We start from the raw sequence: 23,414 nt of genomic DNA, 5'->3' as shown, positions 1-23,414 counted from the left end.
AGAAAGTGCTGCAGCCAATCACTTCGGAGGAGCCGTTGTTATGGCAACAGGACGCCGTTGTGTGCTAGGCCGCGGTGCGGTGCTGACAGCCGGGAAGCGGAGGGGATCAGTAGAGTAGATCCCGGGAGGACGAGCGGTACAGGTGTTGGCGGCGGCGGGACAGTCGGGGAACAGATCCCCAATGTAGAGTTCTGTAGCTGCTCACATTGCTTCTGTCTGGGCTGACAGTAGGATCCCTCCTCTGCTGCCCCACCTGGAAGATGCTGAAGGCAAAAGTACTGATCGTGGGGCCCAGCGAGGTACTGAATTATCAGTGTGCACCCTCTATCATATATCCTGTGCTGTAATCTACATATGGTATTTTGTTACTCCTTATAGCTAGCACTTCTGTACTGTACACCTTGTACCCTCCGCCCTATACCATAGCTCCCAACTGTCCCTCTTTTGGAGCCCTGTCCTTCTTTCCTCTTTATTTGTCCCCTTACAGGACTTTGTCCCTCTTTCTATGTAAATATATTTATCTACCAAAAAATGTGTTTGACTCTAAACCTTATTCTCAGCCTTTAAATTGATATATTACTAATTGTAGAATGTGAATATGAAGGAAAATGAACCAGGATAGAAGTACCAGTGTGGTTTGAATTATAAAACCCTGCCCTACCCTCTCCAATGCCTAACTTTCACCTTCCCTCTCGTGTGCTTCCCCCCCTCCTGTGCCCCTCCCCCATACCTAACAATGACCTACCCTCTCCTGTGCCTAACACTAACCTCTCCTGTGCCTAAAACTAACCTCTCCTGTGCCTAAAACTAACCTCTCCTGTGCCTAACACTTACCTCTCCTGTGCCTAAAGCTAACCTCTCCTGTGCCTAACGCTAACCTCTCCTGTGCCTAACACTAACCTCTCCTGTGCCTAACGCTAACCTCTCCTGTGCCTAACGCTAACCTCTCCTGTGCCTAACGCTAACCTCTCCTGTGCCTGACGCTAACCTCTCATGTGCCCAACGCTAACCTCTCCTGTGCCCAACGCTAACCTCTCCTGTGCCCAACGCTAACCTCTCCTGTGCCCAACGCTAACCTCTCCTGTGCCTAACGCTAACCTCTCCTGTGCCTAACGCTAACCTCTCCTGTCCTGTGCTTAACGCTAACCTCTCCCATCCTGTGCCTAATACTAACCTCTCCCATCCTGTGCCTAATACTAACCTCTCCCATCCTGTACCTAACACTAACCTGTCCCTTCCTGTGCCTAACAGCCTCTCCTCTGCATAACACTAACCACTCCTGAGCCTAAGGCCCTTTCACACCGAGGCGGTGTGGTATTTTTGCCACACCCCACCGCCGTGCAATGCAAGTCTATGAACACTTTCATACTGGGAGGTTATGGCACGGCACGATGGAAGTTCCAATTTCGCTGCATCCCTGACGCAGGTCAAGAACTACGCTGCCTTGAGCTGCGTCAATCTGCGTCGGCTCAGAAGTCATTTTAGTCTATGGCGATGCATGCATTTGTAAAAATGTACCAATGCAACGTTGCGGCGTGCATGCGTCGAGGTGTATTTTAACAATACGCTTCTGTGCACTTCCACATACCTGAAGCAGGAAGTGACAGCAAGCGTGCGACATATGCGCGTCACCACCTGCTTGGCCGGTGGTGCGCAGTGTTCCCTGAAGGCCTGTTTTTGACGATGCATTGCGTTGTGTTGGGCGCAATGCACCACATCGCTGATGCTGGTTTCTGCTGTGAAATCAGCCTGACACTAATCTCCCTCTTTGCTTAACCCATGCATGTATAACAATAACAATAATATTTATATAGCGCTTTTCTCCCTGGGGACTCAAAGCGCTGTGACCCTGCATTATGCAGTCTCAAAGGCTAGGGAAAAGAGGTGAGTTTTTAGCCTTTTTTTAAAGCTGTCCAGAGAGGGAGCCTCTCGTACTGATTGTGGAAGTGAGTTCCATAGAGTAGGGGCTGCGTAGGAAAAGGCCCGAGCACCAAATGTTAAGTGTATCCTGGAAATAATCAGCTTCATCTTGTTGGCAGAGCGGAGGGTGCGTGGAGAGGCATAAAGTTCCAATAGATCCGCTATGTATTTGGGTCCCATGTGGTGTAGAGCCTTGAATGTCAGCAGGCAGATCTTAAAATTGATTCTCCATTTTACTGGCAACCAGTGAAGAGTTTGCAGTACTGGGGTGATGTGTGAGCTGCGGGGGGCATTGGCTAGGAGTCTGGCTGCAGCATTCTGTACTAGCTGTAAGGGGCACAGAACCTTTTCTGTAGATCCGATGAACAGGGCATTGCAGTAGTCTAGGCGGGAGGATACAAATGCATGAACCAGGGCAGGTAGGTCTTCAGCTGGGATAAGGTGTTTGATTTTCGCTATATTTCTTAGATGGAAGAAGGAAGACTTGACGACAGCTGATATCTGCTGTTTGAGTTTTAGATTTCCATCCAGGATCACCCCAAGGTTTCGCACAGAGTCTTTATACTGTACAGTATCTCCCCCAATTGCAAGTTTGAGGTGGTGAGCGTTTTGAACTTTATCCATCATGTGTGGACCACCTACCACCAACACCTCTGTTTTGTCAGAGTTCAGCCTCAGCCAGCTGGTGTTCATCCAAGTTTGTAAATCCACTAGACACGCATTTATGGATGCTGATGGGTCTTGGGTGCCAGGCTTGAAGGACAGATACAGTTGTGTGTCATCTGCATAACAATGGTATCCTAGGCCATAGTTCTGGATTATTTTGCCCAGTGGGAGCATGTAGACTGCAAAGAGTAATGGTGATAGTACAGAACCCTGTGGAACTCCATAGGGAAGTGGCACTGGATTAGAGTAGTGTGTGTCCAGACATACTTGCTGTGTCCTGCCAGATAGGAAGGTCTGAAACCAGCTAAGAACAGTACCCCTTAGGCCACAGTAATTCTTCAGTCGCTGGATTAGTATTTCATGATCCACAGTATCAAATGCTGCAGACAAGTCAAGAAGAACCAAAATTGAGTAATCACCCTTGTCCCTTGCAGTAAGTAGATCATTCATTACTCGGACTAATGCTGTTTCAGTGCTGTGCCTTTTCCTGAATCCTGACTGAAAAGTATCAAAGATGTTGTTATCTGTAAGCCTGGCTTCCAGCTGGTTGGCGACTACTTTCTCGATAACTTTTGATAGGAATAGTAAGTTTGCAACAGGTCTTTAGTTGGTTACAGAATCAGGATCTAGTGATGGTTTCTTCAAGAGGGGTTTTATGATTGCTTTCTTTAGTTCTTCTGGGAAAAGTCCACTTTTCAAGGAGCACTGAGTGATTTTGTGAAGTGCTGGCCTGATCAGCTCTGGGCACTGCATTAAGGATCCAGTTGGGCCAGGATCCAGGTCGCAGGTAGTGGGGCGGAGACTTTGAATGAGAATTCCAAAATCTTCTTCACTCAGAGTGTCAAAGACTTGCCATGGTGGTACGGTAGTAGGCAGATGCAAAGTCCAGTGGTCAATTGATGTTGGTGTAATGCTGGCACGGATGGTAGACACCTTGTTTGTGAAGAAGGCAGAGAATTCTTCACACCTTTCCCTGGAGAATGTGGTTGGGGCTTTTAGGCAGGAAGGATTGCAGAGTGATTCCACTGTGTGGAAGAGTTGACCAGCTCTGTTGTTGGCTGTAGATATTTTGTGGAGATAAAGTCTGATTTTTTCTTGGTTATTGCTTGTTGGTATTGTCTGAGGTGTTGAATTAGGCTAGATTTGTGCATGTATGATACTTTGATGAGTATGGTCATTTGATGAGTATGGTGAAATGTTGATTCACTAGCGCTAGTCTACTTAAGGTGACCTAGCAGCAGGGCTGTGGAGTCGGAGTTGGAGTCGGAGTCGGGGCAATTTTGGGCACCCGGAGTCGGAGTCGTTGATTTCATAAACTGAGGAGTTGGAGTCGGATGATTTTTGTACAAAATCCACAGCCCTGTTAAGTATTAGAGTAAGGAGTCGGGAGTCGGGGCCATTTTAGGTAGTTGGAGTCGGAGTCGTGGTTTCATAAACTGAGGAGTCGGAAGATTTTTGTACCGACTCCACAGCCCTGTCTAGCAGGAGACCTCATAGGTATTTGGGTCAGGTGTCATTTGCCTAAGCTTCCTTGAGGTCTGTAGCACTTGTTACAGTGAACCCAGGGCAAACGCTGAGTCAAAAAACAAATACTTACCTAAGAAGAGGCTTCCCACAGACCATCACCTTTATTTATTTAAGTATTTATATAGCGCCGACATATTACGCAGCGCTGTACAGAGTCTTGTTACTAACTGTCCCTGAGAGAGGGGCTCACAATCTAGACAAATAGACAAATAACATTTATATTGTGCTTTTCTCCTGGCGGACTCAAAGCGCCAGAGCTGCAGCCACTAGGACGCGCTCTATATGCAGTAGCAGTGTTAGGGAGACTTGCCTAAGGTCTCCTACTGAATAGGTGCTGGCTTACTGAACAGGCAGAGCCTTGATTCGAACCCAGGTCTCCTGTGTCAGAGGCAGAGCCCTTAACCATTACACCATCCAGTCCCTACCATAGTCATATGTCTATATGGTGTAGTGCTTGTATCATAGTCTAGGGCCACTTTAGGGGGAAGCTAATTAACTTATCTGTATGTTTTTGGGATGTGGGAGGAAACCCACACAGACACGGGGAGAACATACAAACTCCTTGGAGATGTTGACCTGCCTGGGATTCGAACCGGGGACCCAGCGCTGCAAGGCAAGAGCGTTAACCACTTCGCCACCATGCTCATGAGGGAAAAAAAAGAAGAAAATGACCTAGCTCCCTTGTAGAAAGGGCTTGCACTCAGTGGAACCGCACAGTTTCATTTTGTTTTTATTTTGGATGGTGAACACTCCTATTGATTATTATAAACATGCCCCTTAACTTCTCTTTGAGGCAGATCTGGTTTGTGTCGTAGTCAGAAAAAAGCCTGGCGCATTTTCCCTGTGATAAGAAGTAATTATATAAGGGGTGGCTTAATCTTGGTAGCAAGTTCACTGCCAGGGTTTCCTCCACATTGTCTAATAATAGTCAATCAGGTTTCACCAGATTAATTAAATTTTTTCTAAAGAACTTCTATCTTCGTTGGAGGTGGTTAGAGAGCAACCAAAAGGGCTCAAATCCACTAGCAGCCTTTTCTATGCGTTACTGACGATTGTGATTGCGCTCCTCTTCATGCACAAGTGCGGCCATACTGCGGCCATGCAAGTACCGCCATGGTAGCATGGGGCCTCAGGCATGGCTGTACTCGTGCAGACACAGGACACTCATGCATCAGAAATCTGACAAGCTCGTGTCGGATGTATTTTGAGGGTCCGTCCACGGCAATGGTCTGGGCCAGGAGAACGTGGAAAGCCTCTGCAGGATCCAGAGGCTTTAGTCTACTTAGGTTATTATCTGTGTTTTGACACGAGGTTCACCTTGGGGACACTTTAACACCAATGCAGTGCACAGCAGCAGTGCTTTAGTGCATTGCACTCACAGCACCATTTAGCCATGCTGAACCCCACTGAACAGTATTGCTGCCATAGGGAGATTAGGGATGTTGATGAGTGATGTTAGTTTCTTGCGAGGCGCGTTAGGTAACTAGTGTAAGTCACGGTAGATTTGCTAATGTCACATCTTGTCTACTAAGCATTATATGAAAATGACAAATAAATACATATATTTGCAGTGTGGAAAGACAGTTTTGGCGAACTTTCTAGCGGATGCCACAGAGACCATTGGGGGAGAATACAGTCCGACACAAGGTGTTAGGTAATGTACAAATGTTTCTACTACACTTTTATAGTCTGGTGAAGAATAATGTATACATGACAGTGCAGTAGAGTCTCAGTTATCCAGCCCCGATGGGAATTGGCTGATGCTGGATAAGTGTGCTTTCTGTTTGTTTGAGACTCAATGTTAAAAATAGGCCAAGCTAATACTATATCCCACTCTATATTCATAACATAAACTCTGTAGTAATCTAGAGTCTGTCATGCTGGTATCCAAGTGGCCTCTGTCCTGCCCAGTGGCCGGTGTTCTGGTTGCCTTTGTTCTGCCCAGTGGCCTGTGTCCTTGTGGCCTCTTCTGGTGAGCTCTGTCCTGCCTGGTGGCCTCTGTAAGGAGCCCAGGTGCTTGGGAGCAGTCTGGAGTACACAGACAAGATGTCTGCAGCAATTGAGCAAAATGCTGCGTAGCCGCAAGACTGAAGTTGGGGCCTCAATATGTTTGCATGGCCATGGATGATGGTAACCCAGTGCTGTAGTACGCCCGGCAGGCAAATTTTCAAAAAAAGTTTCCCAAGGCTTCAGTGTGGTGAGAAGAGGTGGGAACTAGCTGATAAGAAGTCTGAGCCCACACAGCCTTTCAAATCAATGGATCGGTTAGAAGTGAGCTTCCGGTGTTTTGTGCCGGTTCCTTCAGGGCCCTTTCACACGAGGCGGTGCGGTATTTTTACCGCGCGCCAGGCAATGGAAGTCTATGGAGTCTTTCATACTTGCGCAGTGCTACGCAACGGAAGTGACGTTTTCGCCGCATCCCTGACGCAAGTTGGCCGGGAAGTCATGCTAATCAATGATGGCGAAGCGTGGAGTTTAAAAAATTAACAGATACCCGAAGCAGGAAGTGACGGCAAGCGCGCATCACCTCCTACTTGGCCGGTTGCCAGACAGGGAACAGCACAGTGTTACCTGAAGGCCTGCTTTTGACGTTGCGATGTGGTGTGTCGGGGGCGACGCATCACTGACGCTGGTTTCTGGTGTGAAACCAGCCCGAGACTGCCGGTTAGTTGAATCCCGGATAACCGGGACTCTACAGTATATCAGAATTCAGCTTTTTCGAGGTTAGAATGGATAGTCTGCTAAAAAGGAATAGATAATGGTTTTTGATGGAGTAACTTACAACACTTCTGTTAAACTTGACCAGACAGGATACTGGGGTAAACAAGCTTGCATGATGTGAAGCTGTAGAACACATTTGTCTGGCACTTTCGCTTAGGGCCTGTTTCCATTACACGCAGATTGGATGCAGAATGGATGCAGAAAAACTGACTCCAATGAATGCCTATGGACCTGTTTTCACTAAACACGATTTTTCTGATGCAGATTTTCCCATAGGCATCCATTGGAGTCAGTTTTTCTGTATCCATTCTGCATCCGATCTGCATGTAGTGGAAACAGGCCCTTAGAGTGTGTGTTTTGGAATATACCGCAAATTGTTATCATTTGATAAATACACATATGGTAGTTTGTTAGTGTACAAAGCAGGGATTCTCAAACTGGGTGTGCTGTGAGCATTTCTCAGGGATGCCGTGCCATCCGTCCCTCCCTGTCACTTTTTAGCTTTCCCGTTGAAATGAAAAAAAAATCAGGCGGCCATGTTGCTGAAGACCAAGAGTCCAGTGGGTACAAAGTGTAGAGGCTGCATGTAGCTCATGTGTCCAGGAGTGTCTCAACGGGTCATTCAGGGGTGGAGTGTTGCTATGCAACACAGTGCGTCCGCAGAGCAGGAGGTGTGTTAAGAATGGTGCCATACAATGCTATTGCTGCAAGGCAGAAGGATGCATTCAAAAGTAAGGAGCTGGAGCCGGGGCTAATAGTAATGGGGGTGGTGTTGGGGAAGGGTTCAGCCAACACACGGTTTGTTCGCAGGGCTCCGAACATATTACCGTGGGAAGAGGGAGGTAAGTGTGATTATCTTGCCCTGGGATTGTTGTTTGTTGTGGGGGAGATAGGACTGTAATGGTGACCACTGTGTCTGTGTGGTACGGAGGGATAAATGTGTGTATGGGGGGGGGGGGGGTTGATTAGGGAGAGAGGGCTGGTGATGGATAATTGTTTGTGCTATGGCTGTGTGTAATGTAACTGGTGATGCTGATTGTTGTGGAGGGATTATTGTTGATAGTGACACTGATAAACCGCTTCCGAAATTGAAATTTACGCCGTTTGTGTCCTGTTATTACTGCCAGGGCGTAGATTTAAATCACCTCTGTTTTGTCCACCTGCTGTTTGTTGTTGCTCACTTACAGGGAATGCTGATACAGTTAAAATGAATGGCAGGACTGCCCAACAAGCACATTTGTAATTACGTTTTTACAGTCTGACAAGGTGAAGCATTAACACCTCTTACTACTAGTCAGATGTTTTTTCTCCGTAGATTTAAGTTTGTATTTGCTTTTAAAAAAAAAGAAAAGGAAAAAAAGGCAAACACATCTTAAACCTACTTTAAGAAATGTAGTATATGCAAATAGTGAGCATGTATAACAACGTTTATTGAAACAGAACTTATTAGGAAATGCTCTGAGGAGAATTGCCTCACACACATGGCCGGATTACAGGCAAGGCCACAAAGGCCATGGCCTAGGACACCAGGAAGCAAGGGGCAGGCAGCAGGCTAGCACACTCATTCAGTCAAGCTGCCAAACGTAAACCGCAGTTGTTGGCCAAGTGTCTGGGACTCTGTAATGAAGAAACAGCAAAGGGGGGCAGCTTTCTGTCTGTGACCTGAGCTGTCACTCGCCGTCATCGTAGGCCACTCTACGAGTCCAAATCCACCCTGCACCTAACTCCAACCTATCACAGCTGTGGAGGAGCGGGAAAGTTCCTCACATCAAACCATACGTGACTCAGTAATGGCTGGGGAGGTCATGCAATGCTCCTGGGGCTGACAGAGAGATCGGAGAAATCCCATGGTGCAGAGAGAGAGAGAGAAAGAGAGACCTCCCTCAAGAAGGATAAAAACTTGGATTGGAGCTGCAGCAGGGCAGGAGAGGAGGAAAGACGAGGTATGCATATTGTGCATGCTATGTAATTTAAAATGAACACAACCAACTAAGTCTTAAGGTGCCCATTAACGATGTAATGTTACCAAACAATCAACCTTCCAATTCGACAATTGTGAAACAATCCGAAAGTATCGATTGGGCCCATAAATGGAAGCTTTATAACCAATCCGATCATTTATCCGCAAATCAGGTTGATAAAATGATTGATAAATCGATTGTTCTGAATCAATTGGCACCATCAACACTGTCCTATCTGATCAATCGGAAGGCTGATCGTTCTGTAAAATTGCATCGTTCTTTAAATACATTATTAACCAACATATTCCATGACGCTTTGGCTAAGAGGTTGATCAGTGTCCCTATCAACAATAATTGCTCTATAACAATCAGCATCACCAGTTACATTGATTACTGGGACCAATAAAAGTGTGTGTACTGTATGTGGGTAGGGTGGGTTGCCGTTGGGCGCAGGGCTGGATTTATCATAATGCACTGTAGGCACGTGCCTACAGGCTCCTGATGATGGAAAGGCAGAGTCCTGATGAGAGTGTAAATGAAAGGTTACTAACCCAGCTCTCTGCATTCCACTGATGAGATTTCCCTTCAGTTGGAGGCACCTCTAACAACCTAATACTTGGGGGTACTTCTGGCTACCTAATACTAAGGGGCACCTGTGACTGGCAAGGGAAGTAAGGGAGAAGTGACAGCTGGGCCAGCCAGCACACTTGTGGTGCAGTTCGTGGGGGTTTGTAGCTTCATGAAGGGCGAAGTCTAAGGTGCCAGGACATCTGTGCCTATAGGCTCCTGTGAGGTAAATCCGGGCCTGGTTGGGCGGCTGGTGATAGTGGCCTTGGGTGGTAAAAAGTACAAATCCAACCCCCCTCCCCCCGCTTACACACACAGCACACAACCATATTGTCTCTTGCATTTGGGATGGCGGGAGAGCAAGAAGAATGAAATGGAGCTCTGTGTGGCAACTGCCTGCATTAGACAATGCTCCTTGCTGTCCCCTGGATAAACTATGCCAAATATGTTTTACTCCCTTTATGTCTAGCATATGTTTGACAATGCATTTCACAATGCAGATGACTTCTTTCACTTGTTTATAAGGCGCGTTCTTTTCTCACAAGGACTGCATAATAAGCATGCACAGATGTGCAGAGTTTCATAAAACGCCTCATAAAAAGGAATGGACTGTGACATCTTTTATAACTCGATCAGCCTTAAACTCCCAGCCATTTCATTCAGTGATACTCACATTGTGATATTTGTTAAACACACTCGTATACGGTTCCCATAATAACCTGTCTCCTTTATTTACAGAATATTAGAATTTGAGTGCCCTAATGTAAATGGGAACAAAGGAGCGGGATGTGAAGTTGAACTGTGGGACTGCGGAGGAGATCACAAGTAAATAAATCTGTTTCCTATGTAAAAGAATACTTTCTAGCAATAATCAATTCATTGTTGATATAGAATTTCCATGTCTCTGGCAGCAAAGAAAACATCTGATATCACTATAAGAGACTTTAAAAACAAACACAAACTGCAAGGTTGCCATCATCATTGTAGCTCGGATAAGTTGTGACAACCTTTCTGTATCTTGTTCTAAAGTGAAACTCTAGATTTGTTGGGAGAAAAATGCCTTTAGGTCCGCTATGTACTTTTTTAGGGAGTTTAGCAGTTTGGAAGTAGCAACATCCAACTACTGCTGAGTAACACAAGGTACATTCTAGCAAGTACCATATATACTTGCATATAAGCCAAATTTTTGGGACCATAAGATTGTCCCAAAAGTAGGGGCTGGCTTATATTCGAGTCAAGTGTGTGGAACCTCTATGCCAGTATCTAAAGTTACCTCTCCTCCTTCCTGGAGCCATTTTCCCATCTCCCATGCAGCTGTCTTATTCTAGGCAGCCATCTTCCTGTCTCCCTTGCAGCTCTTTAATCACCACTAGAGCTCCAGGCTTCACTGTCTTTTTCATTCCAGGCAGTCATCTTCCTGTCTTCCTTGAAGCTCTGTATTTACCGCTAGAGGTCCAGGCTCCATTGTCTTCTCATTCCTGGTAGCCAGCTTTCCATTTCCCTTGTAGCTTTGTGTTCACTGATAGAGCTCCAGGCTGCACTGTCTTCTCATTACAGGTAGTAATTTTTCCGTCTCTCTTGCGGCTCTATACTCACCACTAGAGGTCAGCGGTGAGTACAGAGCAGCAAGGGAGACCGGAAGATAGTGAAACCTGGACCAGTAGCGGTGAGTACATAGCTGTAAGGATGGGAAGATGGCTGTCAGGAATGAAGAGTAGTAACCAGGGGTGTAACAGTAGCACCTGCAAGAGATGCGGCTGCAGGGGGGGGGGGGGCTGAGGGGGGCCCTGGCTCTCTCTGGGGCCTTCCAGGGCCATTGTTAGGGGCAGGTGGGGGGCAAAGCACAGGAAGTGGGAGCAGCAGGCACAAACAGCAGTAAGGAAGGGGTCCGACTCCCCCTCCCCCCCTTCCTCTCACCTCGGGCTACCATCAGCACTGCCCCCTCCAGCAACAACAGCTGGGGGGCCCCATGCAAAGTTTTGCAGGGAGGCCCAGTGATTTCTAGTTATGCCCCTTGTAGTAACTATAGGTACAGGCACGCTTCCATTGTGCACTCTGTTTCACATACATGGGGAGGCTTAGAGCAGATTATAGGTGGGTCGACATTATTAGGTTTTTTGAGGGGCAAATGTTGGGGGGGGGGGGGGTCGACCTATATGTGGGATCATTTATACACGAGAATTAACATTAAATTGTGGACCCTTTGTATCAATTGACAGGAGTAGTGCAATTAATGTTCTCTGTAAAGTGTTGTGGGAAATCTGTCAGAGCTATATAAATTAGAAAAAAAAATACTTTGACAATGAAGATAGTTGATTACCGTATAAAAAATGTTTTCAGTTAAGTGGTTGTCCAATTTACAGACCAATCTGACACATTTATCAAATGGAGGGACTGCTTACACTCATAAAGGGACTTTACCTGACCCTTCTTTCCTATTTCACATGCCAGAGGAAGATCTTTATGGGGTTGTCAGCTTGTTTTTGTGAATATAGGGTAAAAGACAGTAGAAAATAGAATTTATGTAAAATTACCAATATTCTATTACTGGTATTTAGCACCCTTTTTCCTCACAGTGCATTTAAATACACTCAGTTTCTTATATCTTCATACTTCATAGTAAGTTGCTAGGGTGTTTTTTTTTTTGTTTTTTTTTGTGTAGATTTGAAAATTGCTGGCCGGCCATAATAAAAGATTCCCATGGGGTAATCATCGCTTTCAACGCAGACATTCCAAGTCATCTGAAAGAGCTTGAATTATGGCACAGCAACTTCATCCAGCAACAGAGGTTTCAGGACAACCAGTGTCTGCTGATAGCACACCACAAGCCGGGCTCAGGAGAGCAAGAAGAGAGACCTCATTTATGTGAGTATATCATCAGAGCATGCAAGACAGACTGTGACAGTGCTCTGATGTCTGCTATCCTGGCTACTTGATGGATAGAACTAAACAGTTCAAGCTGTTCACCCTCTGATCTACAGAGATCGACTTCTTAACCCGAATGGTGTCGGGTCTACTCTCCCTACCTACCTATACAGTGGTTGCCTTAGAGGTAACCCATCTTTGTGAGTAATTATTCACACCCAATTTGTCTCACCCACCTTGATTTTAATATACTACACTATTGTGAGCTCTCTAGATCACATTTTGTTTTACAAGCAATCCTGGCCACTTAAACGTGAATTAAATCATACCCTACATGTCTTCATAATGCTGGGAATACACGGTTCGTTTCTGGCGCTCGATTCTCCTCTCGATCGTTTTTGCCGCTCGATTCTGCAGTCGATTCTCTTATCTTCCGCACGTTTTTCTTATCGTTTTCAATTCACTTCTATCAGAAATCGAGCGGCAAAAGGATCGAAAGGGAGATCGGACATGTCAGAAATTATCTATCGAACCATCTAATCACCTCAAAAACGAACTGTGTATTCCCAGCATAACATAGTTTTACTAATGCACAGCTTCATCTTGTCTTGCTGGACAGAACTAGAGATTGGGAGTTGCCATCTTTGTTTTTTTTAAAGAATGAAAATGACATTTCCTGCATAGCTCATGATTCTAAGTTACATCTGACACTTGCTTCAGACACTGAAAACATTTTATGATATGCCTCCAACTTTTACATTCTAGTACTACTCACGTGTAATATCCACATGTGTCAGAAGTTCTGCAGTTACTACTCATGTGCAATCTCCACATGTGTCAGCACTTCTGCAGGTACTACTCACGTGTAATCTTCACATGTGTCAGCAGTTCTGCAGTTACTGCTCATGTGTAATCTCCACGTGTCAGCGGTTCTGCAGTTACTGCTCATGTGTAATCTCCACGTGTCAGCGGTTCTGCAGTTACTGCTCATGTGTAATCTCCACATATGTCAGCAGTTCTGCAGTTACTACTCATGTGTAATCTCCACATGTGTCAGCAGTTCTGCAGTTACTACTCATGTGTAATCTCCACATGTGTCAGCAGTTACTCCTCATGTGTAATCTCAATATGTGTCAGCACTTCTGCAGTTACTGCTCACGTGTAATCTCCACATGTGTCATCAGTTCTGCAATTACTGCTCACGTGTAATCTCCACAGGTGTCATTAGTTCTGCAGTTACTACTCGTGTGTAATTTCCACGTGTCAGCAGTTCTACAGTTACTACTCGTGTGTAATCTCCACATGTGTCAGCAGTTACTCCTCATGTGTAATCTCCATATGTGTCAGCACTTCTGCAGTTACTGCTCACGTGTGTAATCTCCACATGTGTCAGCATTTCTGCAGTTACTGCTCGCGTGTAATCTCCACATGTGTCATCAGTTCTGCAATTACTGCTCATGTGTAATCTCCACATGTGTCATCAGTTCTGCAGTTACTACTCATGTGTAATCTCCACATGTGTCAGCAGTTCTGCAGTTACTGCTCACGTGTAATCTCCACATGTGTCAGCAGTTCTGCAGTTACTACTCACGTGTTGCAGTTACTGGTCACGTGTAATCTCCACATGTGTCATCAGTTCTGCAGTTACTACTCGTGTGTAATCTCCACATGTGTCAGCAGTTACTCCTCATGTGTAATCTCCACATGTGTCAGCAGTTCTGCAGTTACTGCTCACGTGTAATCTCCACATGTGTCAGCAGTTCTGCAGTTACTGCTCACGTGTAATCTCCACGTGTCAGCTGTTCTGCAGTTACTGCTCACGTGTAATCTCCACATGTGTCATCAGTTCTGCAGTTACTACTCATGTGTAATCTCCACATGTGTCAGCAGTTCTGCAGTTACTATTCAGCAGAAAAGTGCCCGTGTAATATCTTGTTGATGTCTGATGCCCACCCAGATGTTCATGCAAGGAATGGACACCACCCCACTACCCATGCTGAACATTTGCAGGTCCTCAGAAGTGCTCAGTGGCCTGTGTGTATTAGCCCTTATGTGCATTGTATAATTACAATTTCTAACGGTTGCTTTGGGATATTAGTACGGAGATAATGTCAGAGGGAGGAGATACACAGGAAAATTAATAGTGGACATATCAATTTGCACTTTGGTCCCCTCTGCTCCAGAGCCCCATAGCAGTTGCTATGGCTGCTATGGCTATTGCTACACCCCTGTGCAACGCACATTGCACTAATAGGGTAATGTGTGCTGCTCGTCTGGCGTTAATATTAGTAAAATTGCAGTGTGCAAAGTGTCTAAACCAAACATGGGCAAACTCGGCCCTCCAGCTGGTACGGAACTACAAGTCCCACAATGCATTTGCCTTTATGAGTCATGACTGTGGCTGTCACACTCCTGCAATGCAGTGTGGGACTTGTAGTTCCTTTACAGCTGGAGGGCCAAGTTTGCCCATGCCTGGTCTAAACACTATAGCATATACAGTATTAACCCAATCGATGCAGGGCCGGGTTCTTTCATGAAGCAAGGTGAAACACTTGCATCAGGCATTACAGGGGCAGCATGTTTGTACTTTGTGTTTACATTTACAGGAGGAGGAGATGCAAGCAAGGTGAAGAGGTTATCATTGGGGAAAAGCAGCTTGTTGTGCAGTGTGAGGAGTCTGACCGTGAATGAGGAGGGGGGGAAGGCAGGAGAGCAGCAGTGTTTCATTTGACTTGCACAGCAAAAGGGAGGAGGTGGCACTGCTGTCCTGACTAAGGATGGAATGGAGGATGGCTGACTGGCTGAGGGTGAGCAGTATGTTTATGACAGACTCCCAGCCAGCCAGTGTTTTATTGTATTGAGCTGCAGCATGTCATGTCTCAAGTTGTTGTGTTGCATATGCTGACTGAGAACATTAAATGAAGCAGAGTAAATTGTCGCGTGCTGCCGAACCATTACAGCAAAAAGTCTAGAACTGACCCTGAATAGATGTAAAACTTGTGTGTGCTTTCTGTGTCCTAACACAAGGTGGCAGTATAATACCAATCTTGTAAAACTCACTGGAAGAGGAGGGGACGATGGAAGATCCTGGAATATAATATAACTGAGTTTGTGGCAGCATCTGGGAGTGACACGGCTCAGATGCAGCCTTAGAGTTTTATTCAGAAGCTATAGATACCCTTTAATGAATACAAACAATATACAGATTAACACATTTTAAAAATCTACTTATTCAAGCTAAACATGTCTGCATTGTGCATCATTGGAGCTAATCTGTTCATCCATCTTGTTCCTGTGTTGATTTTACAGCCCCAGCCTTAGCCAAGCTAGCGCTGCTACACTCTAATCTGGAAGAAGATCCTGAGGATGTAAGAAGAGAATTTGTGAAATATCTCAGAGGTGTCATCAGCTCATTGTCGGAGAGCAGAGACCGGGAGGAGATGTCCATCATCACATAATAGGGCCGTGTGACGCAAGAAGCCCACATCCAGTCCTGATGAGTTTCCTTACTTACGGCACGCTATAGATAACACAGGAAGATAGGATTGCCTGATCACCCCGATGCATTCACTTGTCATATCTAAAATCCAGAAGATTATTACAGAACACAATAGTTATGACTCTTATCTTCTATGTAAACAAACCAAAAAGGACCAAGTATAATTGGGGTTTTACAATAATAAATGATGAAATGAAAACATAACGGGAATGATTGTAGCTGAGATAAACTCTGGCTTTTTTTTTTTTTATTACTATCACTTAGCCTTTTTTAGCTGTATCTTTCCTTACTTCCTGTTCTAGACACCCACAAACCATATTTCTTCTCTGTTCAAAATGGGCACCTTACTATCGATACAATAATGTCCTCTCTTCTTAAAGGGAACCTAAAGCAAAGCTTGCATATGTATTTCTTTTTAAGCAATACCAGATGCCTGGCTATCCTGCTGATCTCTTTGGCTGCAGTAATGTCTGAATCACACACCTGAAACAAGCATGGAGCTAATCCAGTCTGACTTCAGTCAGAGCACCTGACCTTCATGCTTGATCAGGGTCTATGGCTAGAAGTATTAGAGGCAGAGGATCAGCAGGACAACCGGGGAATGTGCATTGTTTAAAAGGAAATAAATTTGGCAACCTCCATATCTCTCTTCCTTTAGGTTACCTTTAAAAGAAACCTGAGATGGGGGATTAAAAACATGTATACATACCTGGGGATTCCTCCCTTTAGGCTGATCGCTTCCTCGCTGTCCTCCCGAGCCACCTGGATGCTGCGCTAGTTTCCCCAGTAATTCCTCAAATCAGAGGTATACTGCACATCCACGGTCTTGTGTGCTGCATCACGCTCCCATTGCCGGTATCGCTCTGCACCTGCTCAGTACTACTGCACAGGTGCAGAACGCTCCCAGCGATGGGGGAGGCGCGTGGCCAGACTACTGACTGGCAGCTCTACCCGCCCGCCTAGCAGAGGATCGAGGCAGCCTGGGAGGATGGCAAGGGAGCAATCAGCCTGAAGGGCTGGAGGTAACCCCAGGTATGTATACTTTTTTTTTTTTTGTCCCCCCTCCCCCCCCCCATCTCGGGTACACTTTAAGGGCCTTTTTGCACTTAATACATTGTTACGTTGCAATGTGCACTATTTTCCAAAATGGGACGCAACACTTCGCAAGGCATTAAGTGTAAAAGGGCCCTCGAGGGTACCTGTGACTTTAAAACATGCAAAAGTTAGATACTCACCTTAGTAGAAGGAAGCCTCTGGTTAATCCAAAGGTTTCTTCTAATCCTCTCCACCTGTGTCAGCACTGGGACCCCCCAAACCTCCTCGACAAGGGTCTGTCGTTGAGAGCCGGCCGCACAAGAGCAAGACAGCTTGAGTCTGCGCAGTAACACGGAGCCGCTCGGGCTCAACTTTTTCCGTCAAGGATTAGTGGCTCCAGTATTTAAAGAATCCTCTTTTGAAGTCTCAGGTCTTCTTTTAGGTGTAAGAAGACCATAGAGACTTGACCTGGAGAGTTAACCCTCCTATACTCAGCCGTGTGCTTTCTCAGGGGAGGCTTGGTCTCTGCAGCGTATATAAGTCTTTGCACTCCTCAGTACACTATTCTGCATACTCTAGCTTGCTTTGCATGTGTTTAGGTTTTTGGTCTTTTAGGATGTACAAGCTTTTCTATCACCGTTATTGTTTCATGTGAAGAAAACAAAGATAGGATGTTTGTTGAAGATCTTCCTGAGTTAATCTGACGCTCCAGCTACGTATGGCATATTCCGTGATTTCTGATTCTCTTCTCTGTTTCTTAAACTTGTATCTTCTTTTCAGCTTGCTCCCCATCTGAGTTAACACAAATATTTAAAAGGTTTTTTGGAGATGTTTTTATTCCATACTAGCAGAAGACCCGGCATTGCTTGGGTATGTATTTGGTTGTTCTTGGGTCCGGCCACTTTTTCTAACCTTGAGACACAGTCATCCTATGACCAAGAATGTAAACTTTGGGCTCCTTGGCATCAATAATATGAGAATATAAGCAATTTAAATTTTCCAATTGAAATCAAGCAAACAAATCTGATTGGCTGTTTGTGGCTCTGCCCCTTTTCTGAATTTTATTAGCTGAATTTTGATTAGCTATTGTAGGCCCCAACCACTTTCCTGAATAGTAATCCCAGTCATCCAGTGACCAAATGTGCCACGTTTGAGAACTCTGCCATTAATAGTATAAAAATAGCTGCATTTTAAAGGTTCCTATTTAAAAATGTGGTTGTTGTTGGCTCTGCCCACTTTTTCTAACCTTGACACACAGTCACTCAATGACCAAGTTTGGGAGCTTTGGGGTCGTTGGCAACAGTAATGTGAGAATGTAAGCAGTTTATCAGTCAAACAAATCTGACTGAAAGTGGCTCTGTCCCCTTTTTTTTTTTTAATTCAAACCCCAGTCACCCAAGGACCAGCTGTAGCAGGTTTGAGGTCTCTGCCATTAACAGTGTAAGAATGGCAGCAATTTAAATATTCCCCTTGAAAATCAATAGGTTAATTTTGATTGGCTTTTGTAGGTTCCACCCACTTTCCTAACTATTAAGGCGTGAGACCCCCAGAACATATCTTAGTAGTAATAGTAGTAAGGGAGTATACCAAATGTTGTGGAAATTGGTCAAGGTGTTTGAGTGATGGCAGCACATATACACACACGCATCCTAATACATATATATACAGTATATATTTATGTATTTTAAGAAAACCTAAAGTGAAAATGAACTGATGGCATATACAATGCCTGAGGAACCTTAGGAGTGTAAAAAAAAAAAAAAAACCAGGGGAAGCAGGAGCCTTCTATGGGCAGTAGTATATTTATACACCCTGACTGAGTGAGTCATTTGATTCAATACTGCTCACATTGGCTGGTTGCCAAATTGCAATTAAATGTAGTGCTTGTGGTAGAGGCCTGCACAGGTCTACTTGTTTTATACCCGCAATCCCACTACCCGCACCTGGCCCCCTTTCTGAGGAAACCACTCCCCGACCCGCAAGCCTCCGGAAACCGCAGCCCGCTTTTTCGCTGTCTAATGCAGCCATGAAGAACTAGCGACAGGGAGCTGTTATAGTTACCTGTCCAGACGGCTGTATCGGCTTATCCTCTTCCTCCATCCACGGCAGTGCTGCACTCCTGACATCCTCTTCTGGCTTCCGATCACATTATAAACCATGATGGTAACCCAGAGGATGGTGTCAGCATTTACAGCGCTGCCCAGATACACTGCGCTGGAGCAATTTTACCTCAGCTGGACACATTACAACAGCTTTTAGGTTTTCTGAGTAACTTCTAGGGAAAGAAGAATGGATTGGTCACCTTCAAAGCAGGTAAACAGAAGATTTTTTTCTTTTGTTTAAGAAAAGTCTTATTTCGCTTATTTTCCTATTTAATTGTAGTAGTGGCATGACCCGTCTTTTTTGAGTAGACAGCCAGGATCCCTTCTTTATTTTCTGGAATTCAGCCTGTTTGTGGCGTGCCTGCCAAACGCTCTTCTATAGGCTAATACAATGATGAAAAGTGAGATTAGCCATACCTCCTAGAATGCACTGTAAGAGGAAGAGCAATGGACAGCCCATGCCTAAACACTATTCCATAAAGAAGATTGGGGCCGGAGGGTGAGTGGCACCATGGACCACATAAACCTTAAAACTAGTATCTATCTTTTTGGCTGGGAGCAGAAACATGTTTTTTCTGTCATTTTTAGATCCGTTTCAGAGCGGAACAGCAAAAATGTGTACCTGAAACCATTCAAATATTTGGGTGATGCCACCGACCATAATGTTAATAGCCAAAGCATTGGAGATAGGGGCAGATGGACGTATAGCATCGAAAAGGGAAGAAATTAGCATTGAGGGACATGGGATTTTGTTATTATATAGCAGATTCCAATATCTTTACTACAAAAGCTAGCTATAGCGAGAATTGGAGGGGGGGGGGGGGGTTCGTGTTAGGAGTAAATAGGGGTAGATTAGTGTTAGAAATAGATAGGAGGGAAAGGATTAGTGTGAGCGGAAGGTTAAGTAGAGCAATAGTAGACTATTAAAGAATTACTGATAGTCTGCTGTTAGCTTTTCCTGGCGCTTAAGCTTCCAAGCTCCCCATATTGCATATAGCATATATGCATTCCAGAGTGTGAAATATGCAGCCACCCAAATTTTGCTTTACGCTGCCGAAGGCACTCTACCGACCATATAAATGAAAGGCTCCTTGCTATAAACATAAGCAGTTGTGTGCCCTTAGCAGAGTTCAGTATTGTTTTTTTTTTTTTTAAATGAATGTGACGACTTGCACTTTTCTGGAAATAACTCCCATAATGGCCTCAATTCACTAAGATCATGCTGGAGATAATAAGGCAAGAGTAAACTTGCCACAGCACAGTGCAAGAGTTATCTTATCTCTTCATTCCTTAAAGTGAACCTCCAGACTAAAAATCTACTCAGCAGCACTGAAAAGGCTTGGTGTTTCTTTAACAGTTTCACAGAATCAGAACTTTGTTTTTCTTATAGAAGTCTCATTTTTAGCTGCATTTTTAGCTAAGCTCCGCCCCATCAAAGAAAACTGCCCAGGCTTTTTTCCCCTAATGCTGTGCAAAGCATGGTGGGATTTCCTATGTTGTTATTCACGTTGCCTAGCAACTGGGAGGGGTGATCAGGACACAGGACAGTTGGAACTGTGTCTCATGCTCCCTGTCACCTTCTTTCAACCAAAAAGATGGCTGCCCTTATGAAATCACAAACCTTTGCCTGTTCTTTTAAAACAGGGTGGGTAAGAGATTATATTACCTATCTATTTTAATTAACATAACTAATGTAACTTAATGACAGTATGTTTATTTAGGCTGACGTTCTTTAAGTTACCTCCTCTGTAGTTAAAGGGACACTGTAGGGGGGTCGGGGGAAAATAGCCCAGTATGGTCTGTATCTGCGCAGTACGCTCCTGGTGACATCAGTGGGATTGAGGACATGGCAACGCAGGCGCAGTGGTTTTCAGACTTTAAAGTCTGAAATTCCAGACGTGAACCGGAGGCGGGGCTGGAGCATCAGTGAGTGGCTGCGCGGGCACAGGATGTCTGCGGGGGACCATTAGAAGCCCCGGGTAACTTCAACTCATTTTCTCCCAACCCCCTACAGTATCCCTTTAAGTTATCTCCTCTGTAGTTATTTTCACACGCAGTTAATTAACAGCCTGTCTTTAACTTTAGAATTCTGGAGTTGTTTTAAGGATTGAAGAGTTAACATAAGGACAGAAGAGTTAACTTTAGGTTTGCCTGAGGTAAAATGTTTCCTGAATACTACATGCCTTATCACCATGGTGACAGCTCTAGAAACGTTATTAAAGACAGGAGATAAGCTTAGTGAATTGAGGCCATTAATGTATTAGGCTCCTTTTGGTGCACTATATAAAGACCTGAAGGTTCTCCATAACTTAACTGAGTATCAGAGGCATAATTATAGGAGAGCAGCCCCCTTCGGATCAGATGTGTAACTACACCTGCTATGCGTGTGAAGATCCTGATAGCTGCATGTGTTTTATAACTCTTGCAAGATGGGCCCCCAGACTGTGGGTAACCAAGGGGTGGCAGAGGAGGGGTGTGAACATTGGCCCAGCAAGGTTTTTCAGGGATACCCCATGATTTGTAGTTTGGCCTCTGCTGGGTACCCCAAACATTTAGCACAGGAATGTTCTCATGCAGGGTTACATTATTTCTACACTGTAACCTTCTTGGTTGATAATGATAGAAGGCTCAAATGCTGGTCAAGCCTAATGAAACAAAAAAGGTATTGAAGAATATTTACAGAAAAATGTATTAAGGTGGAGATACCTCATGAGTGCTGCTGGACAAAAAATCCCTGTGGTTCGGGAACATCTTAAAAACCTCTTATATTACGGGACTTACTGTATTACTTGAACAATAGAAGAGAAAGCTATCTGTTTGTGTTTGTGCGGAAAAGGAAGTTAGACAAAAGTGATGATCTTACGGCACAGACCAGAACTTTAAAGGGCGGGGAAGATATGTAGTAGTGACACTGTTAACAATTTGTAAATAAGGAGAGTTCTCAAGAGGGAGAGAAATACCCAGATGAAAGTTTTTGCAGTTGTTGGAAGAGATGTATTCTCTCTGCCCCTCTAATGGGCTGCGATAGTATGAGCGGATAGATAAGACACATAGGTCCTGATGCACAAGCAAGGAGCCCACAGCAATTCTACCGTTTCTAACGTCGGGGGAGCACCGCGCGTTAACCCTTTAGCGACATGAGCATCACCGCGCTAATCTGCGTGTTGCTATGGTACCGCGTGGTGGTCCCCCAGCATTAGCAACTGTAAAATTACTGTGCGCTCCCTGCACACAGCAACTTTATTGCACTGTTGTGCAGCAGGCCCATAGGACCTTAATTATTTCACTTTTTCTCCTAGGAGATAATTTGTCATCTTCAGTTAAAAATAAATGTTTAGCACTCTGCAATTCAAAAAGTATTATAAGTGTTTACTTACTAGCTGGTGGCTTAAAAGGCATTTTATTAAAAAGGTGTAAAAATATCACCTAGGAGAAAACTTAGGTGAAAAAGTGAATTGAATAAGGGCATGTGTCTTCACTCTCACCCCCCCCCCCCCCGTTGCCATAGTGATGTGTCTATTCGGGAGAGGAGGGGGGGGCAGAGTGAAGACACAGGCAAAAAGTGTCTCCTGGCCGGCAATGATTACATTTACCAATGAGCCAGAAATAAGATACCCTGTACTGCTCTCTGTAGTGAAAGTACACTTTTTTACATGTGCGGTAATGCTTTCAAATGTTCTTTTATGTACGTAAGAGTAGTTACTGAAATGTTGAGGGTATATTCCCACTTTAACTAAATAGCTCAAGCTGGATGCATATAAATGTCCAGTTTGAGCCACAGTACAGGTGCATCCTGTCAATCAGCGGCTGGTGCGTGCATTATCTCCTAGGAGCTCAGGAGAAAAAGTTAACTGCATATGGGCCCTCAAGGTGTGAAAATATCACCTAGGAGAACACTTAGGAGAAAAAATGAATTGTATAAGGGGCATTAGGGCCTGTGGCACAAAAGACTGGCAATTTTGCTGTGCGCAGGCAGCACATGGCAATTTTACCAGTCCTAATGGCAAGGGAGCCTTTACCCTATTTGTTCCTTACCATAGCAACTAATAGACTAACTTCAGGTTTGCTTTAAAGTGTACCAGAGACGGCACACTACAAAGGTTTTTTTTATCTACCTGGGGCTTCCTCCAGCCCCATAAGCAGGGATACGTCCCTTGCCATCTTCCCGTGGTCCTCCGTTTAGCGGCATTCAGCCCCGGTATTTGGCTCAATGACACCAGACGGGGTCTTCTGAGCATGCACAGGAGGTCCGTGCATGCGCAGAAGACCCAGACTGGAGCCGACTTAGCCAGCTACCGGGGCTGATTATGGATGAACGGAGGACCATGGGAGGATGGCAAGGGACGTATCCGTGCTTAAAGAGCTGGAGGAAGCCCTGGGTAAGTAAGAAAAACTTTGTAGTGTGCCATCTCTGGTTTTCTTTAAGGCACTTGGACAACTTTGATGAAATTGCACTGTACAACTTGTATCCATAATGGAACAGATAAGACCAAATAGTGAGACTATGTAATATGTTGCACTTAATAAATATTAATAATGCTGCATTTTAAC

At 44.9% G+C, this 23,414-nt stretch overlaps 1 protein-coding gene across 1 annotated transcript; it reads left to right on the top strand.

Moving 5' to 3' along the window:
- Positions 1–27: 27 nt before the first annotated feature.
- On the top strand, positions 28–15,930 carry IFT22 (intraflagellar transport 22). Its single transcript, XM_068265987.1, has 5 exons — positions 28–299; positions 5,685–5,767; positions 10,101–10,187; positions 12,025–12,227; positions 15,537–15,930. The coding sequence occupies exons 1-5, from the start codon at positions 261–263 to the stop codon at positions 15,683–15,685; spliced, it is 561 nt and encodes a 186-aa protein (XP_068122088.1). The 5' UTR covers positions 28–260; the 3' UTR covers positions 15,686–15,930.
- Positions 15,931–23,414: the final 7,484 nt, after the last annotated feature.

This window comes from Hyperolius riggenbachi, chromosome 2 (assembly GCF_040937935.1).
Source record: "Hyperolius riggenbachi isolate aHypRig1 chromosome 2, aHypRig1.pri, whole genome shotgun sequence".
NCBI lineage: Eukaryota > Metazoa > Chordata > Amphibia > Anura > Hyperoliidae > Hyperolius > Hyperolius riggenbachi.
This window is presented reverse-complemented; position numbering and strand designations above follow the sequence as displayed.

Bases quoted from the DNA above. Each gene is read 5' to 3' on its own strand.
- IFT22 (XM_068265987.1), top strand. From the start codon at position 261: ATGCTGAAGGCAAAAGTACTGATCGTGGGGCCCAGCGAG. The intron at 300-5,684 runs GTACTGAATTAT...ATATATTTGCAG, and splicing joins TGATCGTGGGGCCCAGCGAG to TGTGGAAAGACAGTTTTGGC. The intron at 5,768-10,100 runs GTAATGTACAAA...CTTTATTTACAG, and splicing joins AGTCCGACACAAGGTGTTAG to AATATTAGAATTTGAGTGCC.